At 40.0% G+C, this 18,670-nt stretch overlaps 1 protein-coding gene across 4 annotated transcripts in view; it reads right to left on the bottom strand.

The window, feature by feature from the left end:
• Positions 1–18,670, bottom strand: part of GLI3 (GLI family zinc finger 3) — a 194,458-nt gene that overhangs the window by 46,443 nt on the left and 129,345 nt on the right. For all 4 annotated transcript variants that reach the window (XM_051612216.1, XM_051612215.1, XM_051612218.1 and 1 more), the window contains 2 exons: positions 18,231–18,377; positions 10,065–10,266 (listed from right to left, as the gene is read on the bottom strand). In XM_051612216.1, coding sequence (XP_051468176.1) covers positions 10,065–10,266; positions 18,231–18,377 — 349 coding nt within the window. The remainder of the gene's footprint in view (positions 1–10,064; positions 10,267–18,230; positions 18,378–18,670) is intronic.

An 18,670-nucleotide genomic window follows, 5' to 3' on the forward strand; every position in this document is an offset into this window, starting at 1 on the left:
TACTGCTTTGCCAGGTTTTAGGGAAAGAGCTTTTTAAGCTTGTAAACTAGCAGGCATTCAATGAAAGCCATAGATTAATAACTTTAAAGACATTAAAAAGCATTGGTGGGCTTCTGGAATAGCTGCCCCAGGAGGCGGACATAGCCAGCAGGTTCACATGAGAATAGACAAGTCCAAAAAAAATAGATCATAAAAGGAACTAAAGGAACAAGCACGAGCATATGCTTTGGGATTGCTAATCTAATAATTATTGATGTTGGGAGCGCACAGAAAGAAAGCCAAAAGCAGACAGGTTCATGTGCTTCTTAAATAGCATCCGCTGTTTGCACCATGAGAGAGACTGTGTGACTAGATAGTGTCTAACCCCTCTATTGTTTGACCCAGCATGACATTTCTTGTTTTTAAATACCTTTTTTCTTTTTTTTTAATTTAAAACAGATAGTTCTTTGGGATATCTTTATTTATTCATATAGAACTACATTATGTTTACCATATTAAAATTTTCTTTCCCATCCTCTATCCTAAATCTTTCCTGCAGTAATTTGAGACCAGCACTTTGCTATTTCACTTAGCACTCATCACACACTTTCCCCTTTGCAGTCTCTACCTTTCTTTTCTCTTTTGCATGCTGGAAATTATTACTGTACCCTCCTCCTGTCCAGTCTTCTCATCTTTAATCTGGACAAAATAGGTCAATATTTTAACTCATCAGTATCGCTTTGCAGACCTCTGAGCATTTTCCCTGCTCTTCCTATAAAGCTGATCATCAGGTATTATGAGCATAACATGGCTTTTTCTAGCTCATGCTCAAGTAGGTACAGATGTCACTACTTTGTCTTACCCTCCCTCAAAAGTTGCATGAAGCCTATGGGTAAGTGAAACTGAAAAACCAGGGGGCAGAAATCCACTAATAAATGTTGGATGAACACCTGGACTCACTGATTTCAATTGAGTTTTCATCCTTTCCTTACACTGGGCCAGGATTTCCCCCTTAGTTTTTGATTTGCGTTTTTAAAGTCATTATTTATTGTTTAGGAATGCTGCTAAGGGGGAAACATGAACCTTTCCGATTTTACCCAGATATTCCTCAGGAAAGCACCCTAATAATTCTTAAATATTTCTGAACAGGGACTAACTTCAGCAAGTCTTAAGTGCTGTCCTAAAACCTGGGCCCTACAGACACTGCAATCATAACTGAATTACATCATAACAAGAGTCATAATTAAGCTAACAGTGATCAAATACTGCTTTCACATGTTCAGATGCTCTTTTTTTTTATAAGGGGTAATGTAAGAAACATCTTCATTCATCCCGTGGTAAATTTACATGTAGGAGCCACTATCCAAAATCTAAGACATATGTACAGATGGCTGGGAGTTGAGCCACTGGTACTGAGAGGGTCTGTGTAAGCTGACTTCAGACACAGAAGTTTATGTATACATGTTGATGGAACTGTGCACATGTGCAACATGCAGCCAGATACACTGCACAGTCAGATGTGGAAAGCTGTGGACAGTCAGCAGGACAGACTCACGGTCTGACCTCAAAAGAGCTGCAAAAGAGAGAAAGCCAATGAGTTCTACTTGGACAGGACCCGGAAGAGAAGAAGCAGCCAGGAACATCATGTAAGAAAACTGTCTCCTGCTGTTTGAGTTGGCAGAAATGGGAATTCGTGTACATTCTTTACAAACAAAACAGAGTGAATAACAAGAAGCTTCCAACTCTGTCATCCACTTCTCCTCCTGATGGAAACAACCTGCAAAATGACTGTTGATAAATCGCTCAGGTCACAGCAGTGACAATGCACTCAGCAACCTCACAGCCCTGAACAGATTTGTGAAATTCTTGCAGCTTCAAGTATATGAGATGCAAAATGAAAAGCAAATGGTGTTACAATAAGGGAGACTTTAAAACTGCACTTCTGCTGGAAGCATTTTACCCACAATTTATGTAACATTTTTACTAACACCACTAAACAGTTTTGCTTTGAACAGAATTTGTTTTCCTCTACTTTCTAACTGAGAACAGTGAGCTTTGAGTAGACAGTTCAGCCAAGTCATCAGTTGCTTTTACAGCTTGTCATTTAAGTACAGGGGAAAACAGCATCAAATTGTGCCTACAAAACCAGACATGTGCCATGATCTCAAAGGCAGGTATGAGACTTGAAATCCTTTGAAATAATTTTTCAAAACTAAGTTTCACTAAGATCTCTCTGCATTTGTAATGTTGACACACTTCAATAAAAATCACTAACCTAGAGACAAGTCATCTCACTGAATTTGTAAAAAGATGTGTCTGCATCTAACAAGGTATAGTATATATTATACTTTTTCAGTTTTTATCAGGTAATAGTAATCATCTACAATTGTATTTAACTCACATGCTCCATTGCCTCTTTTTCTTCATTTTTCCATTACCAGTTTAAAATTAACAAAGTCTTGTGGTTTGTACTTTCTCTTCAGCTTATCATATTATCTATTCTGTTTTATCTGCTAGGCTAGGCGAAATATTTCTTCATGAATCCATCGCCATATGCTGAAATAAAATGGAATAGCTTCACTGAGAGCACCAGAGCCACACTGATTAACCTTACATGCTCAGACAGCATTGACAGCTTTGTCCTTCCCACTGGGATATTCCTGTTCAGGAATGCTTAGTATCTTAAATGGCCTTTGCATCAAGAGTACCTTGCGTAATTCATCTGTGCTCCTTCCATGTAAGCTCATGACACTTCTGGTGAAAAGAGCTTTGAATTACATTCACAGCTATGCATTTTTTGGGTTTCTAAAATCAGTATCATTAATTACATGGAAAGTGCTGAAAATGAGGTAATGAAGTGTTAAACTCCAGCACACTTTGCTCAGCTCCAGAACTTTCCTGGTAGTAATAACGTGCTAGCTCCAATGGCTTTCAACTCTTTCAGTAACACTGAACCAGTCTAGAGCAAGTTGCTTCAACATGAGTTAATTACAAGATCTGAGACATACTCATTTACAGGCATATATGCATACATTATCACACATATATATGTGTATCTCTACACATAAATATGCATGCAACATGTGCCTGCAGTCTGTACTCTTTACGTTGTTTGAGGTCTTACATTATACACTTTCTGAAGGAGGAATTCTTGCCATTCGTGGGTATTTGTAATGAAAAACATCCACCTCTTTCTAATACAAGGTGCAGGTGTTCTCCACAACCATCTCCCCGAATGTCACCATCCTATAATCTGTAGGCACTTTCTGTAAGAGGCTAGCTTCAGAATTACATTTCAACAGAACCTGAACTAGATGCAGCTTTCGGTAACACTGAGGAATTTCATTTTTATTCACTTTGTAGCACTCCTCTGGCATTCACACTTCTTGAAAGAGGGTATAAAATGAAGCTGTGATGGCATGACAGAGCACTGTATTACCTTCTTTAGATTAACCATACACAGTACAAGACATGCAGAATAAAGCCCTGTGCTGCACATCTGTGATATGTCTAGTTATAATAGGATCTGTTTCAGCCGGGTTACACCTGGCCTAAATTTGACTCAGTCTGACCTATAACTAAGCCTTCATTTACAACAAAATTTAAGTTGAGATCTTTTAAAGCAAAAAAGCTTTTACTCAAAGTCAGCTTTGTATGTCACTTGGGCAGATCCCAGTAAGACTGATAATAAAACAGCAAAATACCTGTAATGCTCACATAACACATTTTTTTATCCTGCACATCTTAAGGAGCTTCTTGCAAAACATTGCTGAATATGTTGTGTTCTGCCTGTACTTTTTCAGAGTAATTTCGTTAAGCAGCATTTCCCTGTGTCCTTTTACACAGATTTAATTGCATAAATATACAAACTTTCAACAGTCTAAAAAAGGAATTGAAGGTAAGAATTAAGCAGTTGGTTTTTAGTAAAAGTTAGGTACAAATCCTCAGATGGGGTTCTCTGTTTTTTAGTGCAATTGTCAGCAATCTGGGCATGGAGTCAATCAAGGAAAAAATGAAATCTGCATACTTGACAAAATTATTTTAAGCAGCATGGTGAAGAAGTAAGAGGTTATATTTACAGCCAAGTATGCTAGATGCATCAGCAATACTGATAGCAACATGTATATCAATACTGAAGGGGAGTCTGAACTACTCAGACACTGGTTCTAAATTAGCTGCACCAACTCACGAGAAGCACTTGCTTGTCTCAATGCAGAATTCAATGGAGGAGTAGAGATCTGATCAACGTGAAGCTGTGGCAAAAACATGTTAAGACAAATGGCATGGGAAACAGAACACAGAAAATCATGGTGCATTTGAATTGCTGGTCCTCTTCGGGAATATTATTGCACATAGTGAAGGGAGACTCTTTCAGACGGTATCAGCAGAAACAATAATGCAAGAACTCTCTAAAGAGCAGACTGAAAAACAACCATCTGCCTCAGAAGATGAGGAAGAGGAGACATAATATATAAAATATTTAACAAAGAAGGAAGACAGAGAACATGAGGGCTCTCTGTCTTATGAGACGTTGCGTTAAATAAAAAAAAATGGATAATTTAAACTCACTAAAAGGTTACTTTTCTTTTTTTATACAGTGCATAGTTAGGAGATCATTTCATTTTTTTCTGTGATAACTTCAGATTTTCATTTGTGTATCTTCACTGTTTTTCTCTTTGCTTTTCTCTCCATGTTTGCCAAAGGCAACTGAAGAAATTAATACATGATCACTTGTCTCTAGATGTAAAGCAGCTCAGAGGAGGGTTCTGACTAATACAACAAATGCTCTGTACAAGGAGCTTACATGAGATGAGGAAATCATTGAGAAACCAATATCTGCTTGCTGAAAAACAGACTTGTCTTCCTCGCTGATATTAATCCACTGCTGCCTAAGCTCACCCTACAAACCTGGCTATCTTTTTCTAGCACTCTTTGTGAAAGTATCCTCATCACCACTCCCTGACGTTCAGCTTCGTATCAGCCCAGAGCAAACTGATGTGAACAAGAACAACCAGGATCTGGCTGTAATTAACCACACGATGTTAATTGCTCCTTCCTATTCTGATGACATCAGTGAGGCGGGGGCAGAGCTTGGCGGGGGGGGGGGGGGGGGGGGGGGGGGGGGGAAGTGATGCTGTGCTTTTTTCAAGCAAGGTTTCTTTCAAACCTCGAAGAAGATCCCAAACGGCTCCCATGCTCACATAAAACTGAATTTTAACACAGTATGAGATGACTAAGGTGTATTTGCAGTAATATCTGCCTAGACCCAAATAAAGTCTCTTACAGTAGGTGGAACTACTCCTGATTTAAACATTTTGTAGCTGACAGGGAATTTGGCTCATTATCTGAAAACTGATTTTGTACATTGGGTATTGTAGGGCTGCTAAGAGACTAAAAAATTACAGAGGTTCTGAATTTCAGATCCTATAGAACATGAAGTCCCAACCTCTTGTATTTCCTGAAGACCAGCTCATCTTTTGTAAAGGTTTTGAATCAGTACTCTTAGTATCATGGCAAGTGTTTACCCCCTATATACTCACTCTAAGCCGTACTGCCTCTCAGAAAGAAGTGCTAGTGAAGTGTAAAGTCTAATAAATTGTCACAGGTAGAAGACATAACATTAAGTACATCCTGACAAAAGATTAATAGCAGGGGTGCTGCACTGCAGAACTGAGGCAGGTAACCAAAGGAGTAAATGTCAAATGAAGGATTATCCTCATTTGATGCTATTTCATATGCCTCTTTTCTGCATAATCTCTCCCAGCTGAGACCTAAACCAGGTGTTTGTAAATGTACAAAGCAGAAGCTCTACCTGGTGTGCTAAAGGAGATCCACTATTAGCTGTCAGCAGGAGCAACATCTTTTTTTCAAGTACTCAACCAGTAGTCAGGATACAGCATTATGCTGCCAGCTGACAATGACAAAGTGCCCGCCAAGTCAAGCCCTATCTGGACCGTGCTAAACTATTATTTGTTATTCAAACTCCAGTAGTACCCATGTCCAGGAACAGAGTTCTTCTATGCTCAACTCTGTAAAACACATAGCCCAAAATGTGGCTCTTTTAATTTTATTTCATCCTCAACATCCCACAGTGCTCTCACCTAGAGGGTCCTTTCGCTTTAGGATGTGCTTTTTTTAGCCAATGCAAAGACCAGTCAGGTCCTGAAGACACCTTCTTAACACAAGTAGAACCTCTGCAAAAGTAAGTTAAGAGTGCACTGAGCTTGCAAAATGCCAGAACTAAACCTGCCCATACCCTCATGTGCTCATTCATCTGCCTCTAATTATATGACCACTCATCCCTTTTCCCCCTCACACCTCATTCAGTGTGCAAGATGCACAATAGTCTTCAGTGAGAGACACTCTGCTGTTTTTCTTCTCCTCGCCCAGAGTACTGCCCATGGACCTTTCTTCCATTGTATTTAAACCTTTGGTGAATACAAAATTACTGATACCCTCCTGAGCTTCTCTGTTGCGCTCATCACTAAATTCTAAGTGCTTCACAAAACATTAATGCTTTCAACCTCCCTCTGAGGTAAAGGGGAAGGACTCTTGTTTTGCACAGGCATGTGAAGTAAATAAAGACTAAGGTAAAAAGTGCCACTCATTGTGGTTGCCCAGTTTCAGACTTGGAGACCTGAACTTCTGCATTAGTTAACGTGACGCAGCACGTGAAATGTTCAGAAAAGCTGTTAGTAGCTTCAAGCCACAGCTGTGAGCAGTTTGGCTTCTCTGCAGAACTGAGTGTTAGGCTGGGCCTCCAGAAGAGAAACTGGATGAGCCTGGTGGCCACTTCTGACTAGTTGAGTCTGCCCAGCATCAGGCTGGGACTGTGTTGCAAGCACAGGGTCCTCCCTCCAGGCAGGAAACCAGCAGGTAAGAGGCTCCTTTCTCTCTTATAGCTGCCTGGGACAGACAAGGCAGGGTCCTGTGGGTCTGGCTGATCAAGAGGATGTTCAACCTGTGCACTGAAGCAGACAAGGGCCCTGTAAAAAAATACCGTACAACCCTGAAATTAAAGATGGTATCAAAGCACCATCACAAGGGGGCAGTACCTTCATTCTCCTTAATGATCAGTTTCTGCATGCCTTATTTTGCAACTTTTTCTCTCTTCTAGAAAAATCCTAGAGAATCATAGAATCATTTAGGTTGGGAAAGACCTTTAAGATCACCGAGTCCAACCATAATGCCAAGACTGAGAAGTCTACCACGAAATCATGTTCCCAAGTGCCACACCTACATATCTTTTAAATACCTCCAGGGATGGTTACTCAACCACTTCCCTGGGCAGCCTGTTCCAGTGCCTGACAACCCTTTCAGCTATGAAATTTTTCCTAATATCCAATCTAAACCCTCCCTGGCACAACTTGAGGCCCTTCCTTCTTGTCCTATTGCCAATTACTTAGGGGAAGAGACCAACCTCCACCCCTCTACAACCTCCTTTCAGGTAGTTGAAGGGAGCAATATGGTCTCCCCTCAGCCTCCTCTTCTCCAGGCTAAACAACCCCGGTTTCTTCAGCCACTCCTTGTTAAGACTTGTGCTCTAGACTCTTCACCACCTTTGTTGTGTTACATAAAAGCATTTTGTCCCAGACTGCTTAACCTGGACAGTTCCTGGCCTGACTCCTGTTGCCTCTGAAGATGGCTTTCTTTTTCACATTCAGCAAAGGCTGTTATGGATAGGCAGACATCTTGGCCTCCACAAGCTTCCTAAAGAGGTACCAGATTAACCAGAGCTGCAGCTGCAGGTAAAGGTCCTCCTCCATCTCTGTGGGCCCTGGACAGGAATTTGCTGAATGCTTAATCTGTTTAACACATGCTAATAGAAACCTCTTAAGGGCTGAATGGGACAATTTCTCAAGAACAGCAAAGATGGTAACTATAGCATCTAAGCAACATCCATGGCAAGCTTGAGCTTCTCAGTGATAAGTAACTTTCCTGATGCCTTTTAGAAATACTCAGCATTAGATAGGTATCTGCCATGAAAAATGCTGCCAAGAGTAAACTATCTGGGCTAAGTTAACAGTGATTAGAAACAAGATCTAAAAGTATGATTGTGTAATGTTAATGCTACTGATGTTGGCTAAAATACAAATCCTTCCTGTGTAGAATTCCATCTAGTGGCCTGAACTGTACCATTTTCTTTCAGCAACTCCTATGACCTGCAAGTTTCCAGAAGCTGGGATTTTACACTAGGAAAAGTTTTTCGTACGCTCTGATCACTGTTGCAGTCAGTGCAGGATATTAAATGGGATGAACCTAAAGTTTGCTTCAGTACAGCAGTTCTTGGGCTGAATGCATCATTTATCAGATAGTGAGTTGCAATAAATTTTTACAGATAGTCTTAGTGCTATTTAGTCTTGGAATTTATTAAAGCAATGAAGTGTGGCTTGGGTTTAATACCCTACGTCACTGTTTACTTTGGTGTAACTTTTTTATAGACAGATGCACATGGGAAAAGTTAAAAGGCATCAACAGAGGTGAGTTACAAAGTTGGAAAAAGAGTTAGCTCTCTTCCCTTCCCTCCTTTCCACAGGAAAGAATGTAAATAGTAAAAGGGGGAAAGACTTACTCCACTGTAGAGACTATGCCAACTTCCTTGAACTATTTGCTTTACCAAAGTTACAAGTGATGGAAAAGTAGGTTAGTAATTGAAGTGCCATCCCATCTTAATGACAGGAGGGATAGTACACCTCCACATAGCACACGTATTTAACAGATGTGGTCCCAAACTGCTGCCAGCTATTGACATAAATCATATTCCACATTATGGAACTTCATAATTGGGACTGTGGTTACACAGATTGCAGGGTTGTATTGCAGAGCTATGATATCATACCTGTGGAATACTATGCAGCTATTCAAGTATATCAGAGCTATGAAGCATGACTATTTAAAAGAAGTGCTTAAAAAAACCCACCAGCACTTACGTTAATACCAAATATTTACAGTGTTGTCACTTTCAAAGTTTGGCAGGCTCATGGTTCCTAACACAACAGTTACGTGCTCTGTCTTCCACAAAAGTGCAAATACCCATAGCCAGTTTTGAATTTGTAAGTGTGTCAGTTTTGATGGAGAACCATGTTTGAGCCTTGCCAAAAATGGGTCTTTTGAATCTCAATAAACTGCTCTGGGGACTTGTTCCATTGCCCCTTTGCCTCATTGCAAATTGAAGGTGGAGGCTGCTTTTAATTCAGAGATCAGCAGCACTTTCTGTTTGAGTCCCATAAATGCAAACCAAGTATATTCTGAGGCTTTGGAGAGGTGTTTTTTTGTGTGTGGCAGGTTTTTTTTAATACCGAAGGAGCTCTTCTCAGTTAACATATAGCAATGCAACAAATACAAGAATGTTTTGCAGTTGCATGTCCATTTTTCTGCTGCTTCTCTTAATTTTCTTCCACTCCATTTTTTGACACTCCTGCTTTTGTTGCCTCTCCCTTTGCCCTGTTTGCTTCCCTTTGCTGTACAACTTCTGCCCACCTCTTCCCTTGATACCCTGCTCTTCTGCCTGCAGAACAACAATTTTTGGCTGTTTTCTTGCATACTCAAGTGAAGAAGCTGGTGACAGTACTTCCTTGGCACAAAAAAAAAGGTAATTTCACCACTGGAAGCCTAATCTTTCAATATATAAACTAAGCTATGAAAAGAAAACAATCTGGAGACAAATACAAAAAAGTTCTAGTCAAAACATTTTAGCTGAATGGTACCACATGTCTGTGCTTTACTCTGATGACTGTAGTGTAGAAAGGTTTCACTGTCCATTGTATTGATGGCCGGAAGAACACAAGTGACTTAGAATTCACAAACCTATCCTAGAGTTTCTTCTCTGAAAACAGATTCCTGAGCGAACATTCACACAATGTTGCTGGTCAGATGCACCAGACAACATGTCAAAAAGTCCCTTGCGGTTACCCTTCTGAGCAAGAAAAAAGATTTTGTACTTGAAGCTCCAGTGAACGTACATTATAGAAACTGCAAGATACACATATTCACAAAACAAAACAGTTTCTTAAAAAAACACATTGGGGGGTGTGGGTAAGACACAAACGAGAATAAACAATTCAGGTAGAAAATGCTATTCTTACCTTATTGCACTTGCAGATAAGTGGCCATAAGAACCACTGGCTGAGGAACTGCTACGAGAATTATTGAGAATTGTGACCAAGGAATTTGGAGATGTCCGTATCATGGTCTGAAGGTCAAAGCTGTGATCAGATAAGGGGGAGATGGACAACGTACGCTTTCGGCTTGGTCTAGCTGACAATCTCGGACTCGGAAACCTGGCGCCTGTTATGTAAACACAAATAATTATCCACCAGGGTACTTAATCGCGTTTATTTATCAGTGACGGGTAGAGGGAGTCGCAAGACACCAACATGCTGTGACAAGCCCATTCTCTCCACTTGTGATCTACTGGCTACAATTGAGGAAAATTAGGAAGAAAAATCTATCTTCCTGTGGCTTACCTCAGGGGAGCTCTGTTTATTAATGTGCAAGCAAAATGATAAATTGCTAAACAAAAGGAAAAGACTTTTATGAGTTATCCCTCTCATTTCTGGTGATTTATGAATCTGATGGCTTCTTAGACATTCACATCATTAATTCAACCATGAGCAATGAGACAGTGATTCAGATCCAGGCTACTAGGAAACCCTCATCGCTATAATCCTATAATCCATATGGCCAAAGCTAAACTTGTAAAATACAGTGTAGAAATGAAGAGGCAGCTTTTCCTTTGCTGACTGTAATTCTGCCTGGTCGGTACTTTATGCAAAACTAAAAATTGGGACTGAAAAAACATGATGAAAGCCAGCTCTTTCAGCAGAAGTCACATTAGCACTCACAGCATTAGACTAAAAAGCAGTAGCCTTTATTTGAATTTGTACAGGATCCCATGATATTTTTGTGTTGAGGGGGACAGGGGCCTACGATTCCCATTTTTTTTTAAACTAGAGATTAAGCTTTTCAAGTCACCAAAGAGAAGGCAACCATACAGATGCCATTTAAATAAATACGTTACATTCCCACATTTTCTGTGCTGCTCTGTAAATCCCACCTCTTCTGGTCTATTTTACCATGTCATCTCAACTCTCTGCAGTCCTGACAGAAGATATATTGCCTTAAATTTCTTCCCTTTATTTAATTATTTTTTTTCTCTCAGTTGAGACCATGAAGGAGAGAATTAGCTTCCCCACTACATACTGAACTATTTCCTTTAACAGTACTGCCACGTCTACCTTTTTAATCCCTTTAACCTGTAGTAAAGTACTGAGTCCTAACAGTCCTGACAGCCAGGGTCACACAGGTCTCAGGTTTGATGCCTACTTTACAGCTACTTCTCTCAGAGTCCCTGACATTCTCTGTAACTTGCTAATAATTCACAGCTGGCCACAAGACTCCATTATAGGTCTGCCTTCATAATTCTTGCTCACATCTTGGTGTCCAGGACCATTCTTCAGCAGGGTATTTAAGCTTATGTGTCTAACATTAACAAGGAGAAGAGCCCAACTGACTCAAATTGGCCTCACCTCAAGGACAGGGAGCTGGATTAGAATCTGCCATTATGTTCTCCTTGCACACCTGAGGGGGTTGCCCTCCTTTCTGTGCATACCATCCAAGATTTTCATCTGGTATTAAAAGCTGCCATTTTATTGCTGCTGTGACTGTGTGATTGGATCTATAGTCCTTCTCCTAACCTGTGTAGATTTGCCTCAACTAGCCAACATGGGTGTCAGTTCTCTTTGACATCTAGCTAATAGGTCTTTTTCCTTCATGCTCTGTCTTCACAACAGGCCTTAGTCCGTACTGCTTCAGTCTTTCAATGAATATTCATGCTCTTGATTCATCATTTAAAACTTAGGCATAGCCATTTATTTCTTCCTATAAACTATTACACATTATTTTATGTAATCTTTTTAATCTCCTTTTTATGAGCTTGCTATTGTACTGTGTCTACTGGGTATTTTATTAGTGCTATGCTTTGTGCCTTTCAAAGGCAGCAATCTTTTAATTGTGCTAAAATAAAAAACCAACAGTGATCAGCAGCTTTAATAAACTGCAACATACTTAACCAGGAAATAAAAGATACATGTCATGGTAAAACCAGTAATACTTAGCACTTAAATCTTTCACCCACAGCTCTTCTCTGCTGACTGTTCAGCCAGCATGAATGAGAACAACACTTCTGAAGTCAGTAGTGGTAACGTAATTTGCCTGAGTCAAGGTTACAATTCAAGTGCTTTAAAGGTGAATAAACTCTGTTATCACGGTTTTACACAGGGATAGCTAAGTACAGGTGTTTCTGGTTAAAAAGCAAGTGAGAGGGACAAGATCTGCCAGAGATCAGCTGACCAGCAAAAGGAGATGTTACCCAAGCACTGCTCCACTGCTACCAGCTATCTTAGTGGTGTGATGTATATGACAGCAACAGTTTGCAGTCATGTAAACACCATTTTGAACCCTCTCTTTTCCTCAAAATGATGGGCACAGACCTCACCGTGCCAGCAAGAAGGCAGCAGAGATACTCAGAGGCTCCATCGGTTTTGATAAGAAAGACCTAGTTAAATTTCTGTGCTTACAACTGAGAGCCACTTACATGTGGCCATATATGAACAGTTTCAAATGTGATTTCCAGGAGAAACACTTTTGAAAAATTACTTCCTATGGATCTGAAGTCCAGTTTTGAATTTGCACAGCTACAGAGGAACTGCCACGTATTTAAGAAATTCATTACAAGCCTGCTAAACATGGACTGATGGCTAGCAACGCTAACTAGAGAGGGGGTGCTTAGGTTTGATCAAAAAAGTGGAGCAGTTAAGGATAATAGCACCTGTTCTTCTCTCCTCTGAAGCTAGACTGGGCAATAAAAGCAGGAGACAACAGTCGTGTTTTTCTGCTTCTGTGATCAGACACAGTTTATTTTCTGTGCCACAACAGCACAAGTAGACTTGTCAGTACTCCAGCCCACATCTCAGAGAGGATTGACCAAGCATTACCGACAACTGTTTGAAGTCCTTATGAGCTTGGATAGCAGCATGGTCACCTTCACAGATCACATAGGAGGGCAACTTATATTCCCAGTGGTGCCCTGCAGATTCTCAAAAACTGCAATGACTTCCTTCCTCCTCCTCCTCCTCGCCTTTTCTGGAATGAACCAGTCTCCTCTACCCCTTGCCTAAGTCATACAACAGCTCTTGCAAGAGGCCCCTCTTCCCCCAGCACTCATTAAACCTCCCCCTTGCCTTACAGCTGCTGCCAGGGCAACCCTGTCCAGTGATGGAGCAAGACGCTGCTTCCCACTGCGAGGGACAGAGCCTGGGCTTCAGCAACACCACGCAGCAGTCTCAGGCTTCCTCTTCTCCTTCAGGTAGCATTTGTTTCAGGCCCAGCCTAAGTCTGGGAAGTCAGCAGTCTCCTCCATCTACCTAGGATGGGAAGAACTTCCTAAGGGCCAAGAGTCTCCTTCAAAAAGGGAATACGTCTGCTTCACAGCGGGAGCCCACAGCTGAGGCCGGGCAAGGTCTGACCACAGGAGAGGGGGATTCACTTCAAGGGAGGCCAGGACTTTCAAAACTGAACATAGAATCAAATGGAATTACTGTTTTTTCAGATCTCATAGTTTAATTAGGTCCACATGCCTAAAAAGTCTTCAGCATGAGCTGACCACTTGTTATGCTGCTAAGCCATTCATTTAGCATAGCATCAGCCTTACTTGGTGTGTTACAATAAAGAGGAATATGTCACAATTTGTCAGTGTCTCTGAATACTAAACCAAACTTTCCAGCCTTGCCCAGGAATTTATTTTAAAAGCAAACACTTCAATATTTATTTAGCTATTTGAGATGTTCACCTGCTCACAGTATTCTCCATCAAAGCATTATATCCCCTACTTTGATAATGCTGTAAAACCAAAAAATGCAGGCACAGTGATTCACTAAAAATCCATTTACTTTTGTGCAAGTGCTGAAAAAAAACACCATCAGCTTTGGTAAAGCATGCAAACGGAAGTTGACAGTGAAGATTTGTTTAGGAATTTAACCTTTTTGGAGTAGACATTGTAGTAACAAAAAGTCAGTAGTTGATAGTCGAGACTTGAGTGTACTGACAAAAAATCCAGCAGGTGTCAGAAGAAAAGATCTTAATCCTGGGGTGCAGATCAGTTCTGAAATAACAGATATCTATCTCCATCATAAATTTCAAAAAATGGAATATGCCATCCAGCAAATTTGCCCATGAATTTGATTTCTGGGTTGAAGTTTTTAGCCTTGCTTAATCATTTATAAGGCAATCTTCAGACATGTATCATTTATTCCATCCTTTTAAATCAAACTTCTTTGAACCTGTCTGAGCCACTAGTTTTTTTTGAAGGCTGTGAACAGAGGAAGTTTTATTTTTTTTTTTACATTAAAACTTTTTTTCTTTTTGTCTTTTCCTTCTGGTTTCTGCTCACAGATGTGTAAACTTTTATTTTCACTTCATGAAAGTTTGTCATAAATTTTGTCTTGGTTTTCAAAATGGTGAATCTGTCATCAGTATGAGAGGAAAAGGAATCGCTTTCCTACTCTAGCTTCACTCTCTAACCACACCTGAAAACGAGAAAACAAACCCAGTCCAAAGCTTCTCACATTGTCTTAACTCTTCAGGCTGGCAAAAGTCTTTACACCATTTGGGTTGCTGTCCATGTCTCTAATGGCAAAAGGGGTAGGACAATGCTGAATACCTTTGAAAAAGAAAAAACTCCCATTCTCAGTGAGATTACGCAAAAGTTAATCTGATTGAGGATATTAATACACTCAGGGTGAATCCAGAAACCTCAGGTAACATGCTTGCCTTCCACTGAACACCATTTGAAAGCAGAGTAAAACACAGTCCCCAAGTGAAAAACGCAGGTATTAAATCCAAAAGGCTGTGAAATTTGGAATTAAGTGCTTAAGAGACAGTACATACTGTCTTTTAAGTACAGTACGTACTGTATGTGGCATACAGTATGTTTACAGCCATAACAAGGAATTTCAGTTGTTGCTACTGTAGGACTGTCAATACCTTCCAAATCTACTCCTCTCCTAGTAACTTTGATGTTATATTTAAAGGCAGCACATCTGACCATTTTACATCAAGCAAAAAAATGGGAAGACTTGGTCTGGGATTCTGGCCACCAAAATGGTAGAAAAGCTTTACAGCAGAAAAAAAAAAAAAAAATTCTGATTCACTTTTCATGCCACACAGAACAGGATGAGGAAAAATGACAATCCAGCATACACAATCTTGGCCTTATTTTTCCACAATGTTTTAGATATTTCATGGACAATGAAGTTCAGAGCTTCAAGAAGTCTACTTATCTTTAGGCAAGATTTAACTTTCTGATTACAGCTTCTCCCACTCCTATCATCTCCATTTTGAAAACAGTTTTCCAGCACCACAGAGCAAAACAAAAGGCCCCTAACAGCACAAACTGTATGTGATGTCCTTTTATGCTCAGTGCATGCTGGTGTTGGAATTATTACTTGTGCTACCGGAGAGGGTAGAGATGCCAAATTACTGTGCTAGATGGTGTGTAAACACACAATTAGGAGACAGACTTGCTTCACAAAAGAAGAACAATGTCTTCCTTGTATCTATTTGGTTGTTGTGTGGAATAAATGAGCAGCCGCCTTCGAGTGAGTTGAGTCAACTTGCTGAGAATTTGATAGCAGATAATGAGGGAACTACCAATCTCTCTTTGGTTTCCTTTGACAAGACAGGGCAAAGGCAAAACAGTACTTTTAGGATCAACACACAAACCTTTAAGAAGAAAGATCCAAACAAATGGCATTGCTTTGCACTGATCACTGTACTTCGTTATTGAATGCAAACATGGGCCTTCTTATTGTTTGCGTGTTTTTTTAAATAAAGTCTTAATATCAGCTTCCTGCTTATTGTTTTGTTCTCATTTCTAATCTAAAATTCTGACAAAGAAGAAAAGGGTTTTCTTTAGCATGATGAATGATAGGACATTCAGATTCCTACTTAATGACAATTAATTTACTGTTTACCCATGCAAGTTAAGATAGTTTTAATTAGTTTTTACGAAGTAAAAGGGTAAATTCATACTCTATTTAGATAAAAGCTTCTATTGCCTGACTAAACACATTCTCATCAAATACAGAAGGTGAGCTGAATGACCTTACTAGGATTCACTCTTATTTTAATTCTCTATTTACTGTTTAAAAATAACCCATTTGCATAATAGTGTTACATATTTTTTGTCTTTAACTCAGAAATAATCCCTAATTGAAAAGTTGCTGCTATAATGAATCTGAAATGTATGATCTTGATTTTTAAAAACAAACACAGTACAAATTAAAGAGCGCGTTTCAAATATATCCTAGCTAAAGCTGGTGACAGTAAATACCCTTATAGTGTTTAGGTACCTTCTGTAAATGAGCTGAAGCTAGGGGCAAAGGTCAACATATTTTCCCTAAGCAAGTTATAACCATTCTATGTAGTAATTCCATGTAGATTACACCATACACAATCTCTACTAACACACGAAGGTTCTTTGTGCAAATGCCATTATTTTAGTACTGCAGCGTCTCCTCTTGTTTTCTTAAGTTTTCAAGTATACGTCTGCATATATGTATCTATCTTCCTATAGACTGAACGGACCCACTCAATCAGTTCTGCATCCAAATACATGGTTTGGTACTGCTGCCTACGTGCATTTAGAAACTCTCGCCCAGCAAGAACCAAAACCACTGAAAATATAAAATATCCCTGCTCATTGCAGGGGTCATTGGACTACATGATCTTTAAAGGTCCCTTCTAACCCAAACTATTCCATGTTTCTATGATCCCTGTACTTCAATTAAGTCATGTCCATTCACACAAGCTGGGATTTCGTCCGTGCAACAGGAACATATCAACAGATTCACGTTACCTGAATCATGCATAGCAGAGTTTCCATTCTGCAAGATATTAATATACATCAAGTGCATTTGCAGCATACCTTGTCTTTCCCTATTCCTCTCAAAGTCCAAATCAGGAAGTATCACATTCTTAAGCCTTCAAGTACTGAAGCCTGCACATGAATTTCTGGTTGAAGTCCAGACTACTTGTGTGGGTTTATTATGCTTCTGAAATGGGTTCAAGGTAAAATCACTATGTACGCTACCAGAGAACTGAGACTGGTAACAGAACCGGAAATAAAAAATCCTGCACAATCAACATAAGAGAATGAAAATAGTTTCCTGCCAAGTTCCACAACTATCTGTCTTGCCTGATTCTTACAAAAATTATTGGTCAGTCAACTACTTCACACTCCCAGGCATGTGTTCTGCAAGAGTAGCTATCTATATTCCCATGCGTTCCAGAAGTGAACCTCCCAACTCCAACAGTCCTTGAGATCAGCAGCTATGGCATGCAGCCAACAGCAGGGAAGAAGAAACTGCATGCTAAAAGATATTTAGAAGCTGTGGGACAACAAGGTGGTCTAATGCTATTGTATTGCTCTGGACTACCAAGAGTGAACAGTCAACACCTTCTCTTGTCACTACCTTTTATTTCCCTTGTTGGAAGGAACCAAGTATGTTCCAAAAAGCGTGTAAGCATCTTATGACTGGAGGGGAGTGCTCTGCATAATCTTTTCCGGCTGATCAAAAGCAGCACTAGTGAGCAGTTTGGAATGGGGTGCTCTCTCTTCATCCTTCACCAGAGTGACAGATTAGAGGTCTGAAGTGGGCAAAGAAGTCATGCTAATGTCCCTAAGATTACGGAAAACTAAGTCAGGATCCTTGAGAATTCAGCAAACTGCTTCACTCCAGATGCCGCCTCAAAGTCTGCCTATCTATGGTACACAACTTGTAAGCATGACTGCCACTCTGAAAAGGAGGGGAGCCTGCCCTCCAAACAGAAAAACAGATGTAAATTTTTTATTAACAGAAAGCTCATAAGGGAAATATTCACCCTAACGATAAAATTGAGTTACTGATTGTGAATAGAAAAGCACATTTTCAAAACACTCAAGCCCTGCTAGAAAGAAAATTTATAACCTGTTTTCAAGAGTTCTGTCCCTCTCCCTGCTTACTTTCAAAGTTTACTTTCAGACTTGACGTAACTTGTGTACATTTGGAAATCAATGCTTTGGCCCACCAGCCTCCTTAGGAGGCTTACGTTGACTCCCACTTCTCTGTGTGGAGACCTTTTGGGACAGATCAGGAACAAGCCACTTGCCTCCCTTTGGAGGACTGTCTGTATCTCTAGAAAACGTCACTTACTGTCCATGGCATGAAGATATTCCATGTGAAGAGCACCTGCTCCTGCAGTGGCAGCTGAAGGAATGATGTCTGCATAGGGGCTGCGCTGGCCTGCCAACAAAGCCATCTGATGGTAATATTCAGCTGGACTGACTCCAGCGTGTGGAGCTAAAAACACAACATAAAAAGCACCATTAATGACGTAAGATAAACAAGAAGGAAAGTTTTACCACATCGCTGGTTTCTCCGGCTATTAAAACAGCTTGTTTATTTTTTAATGTTATGCAATGTCTGCAGTATGCCACCACCAGTCAATAATTTCAACCCATGATACTGCAAATACCATTCAAAAAACAGTAGGCATAAAATATTAACGAGCTCAGTGATCTCATATTTTTGTATTTATTATTAAGTGACTCAAAAAGTGACAGGCTGACAGCAATGGAAACTAGTATGATTTA

The sequence above is a fragment of the Apus apus genome, chromosome 2 (genome assembly GCF_020740795.1).
Source record: "Apus apus isolate bApuApu2 chromosome 2, bApuApu2.pri.cur, whole genome shotgun sequence".
NCBI classification, from domain to species: Eukaryota; Metazoa; Chordata; class Aves; order Apodiformes; family Apodidae; genus Apus; species Apus apus.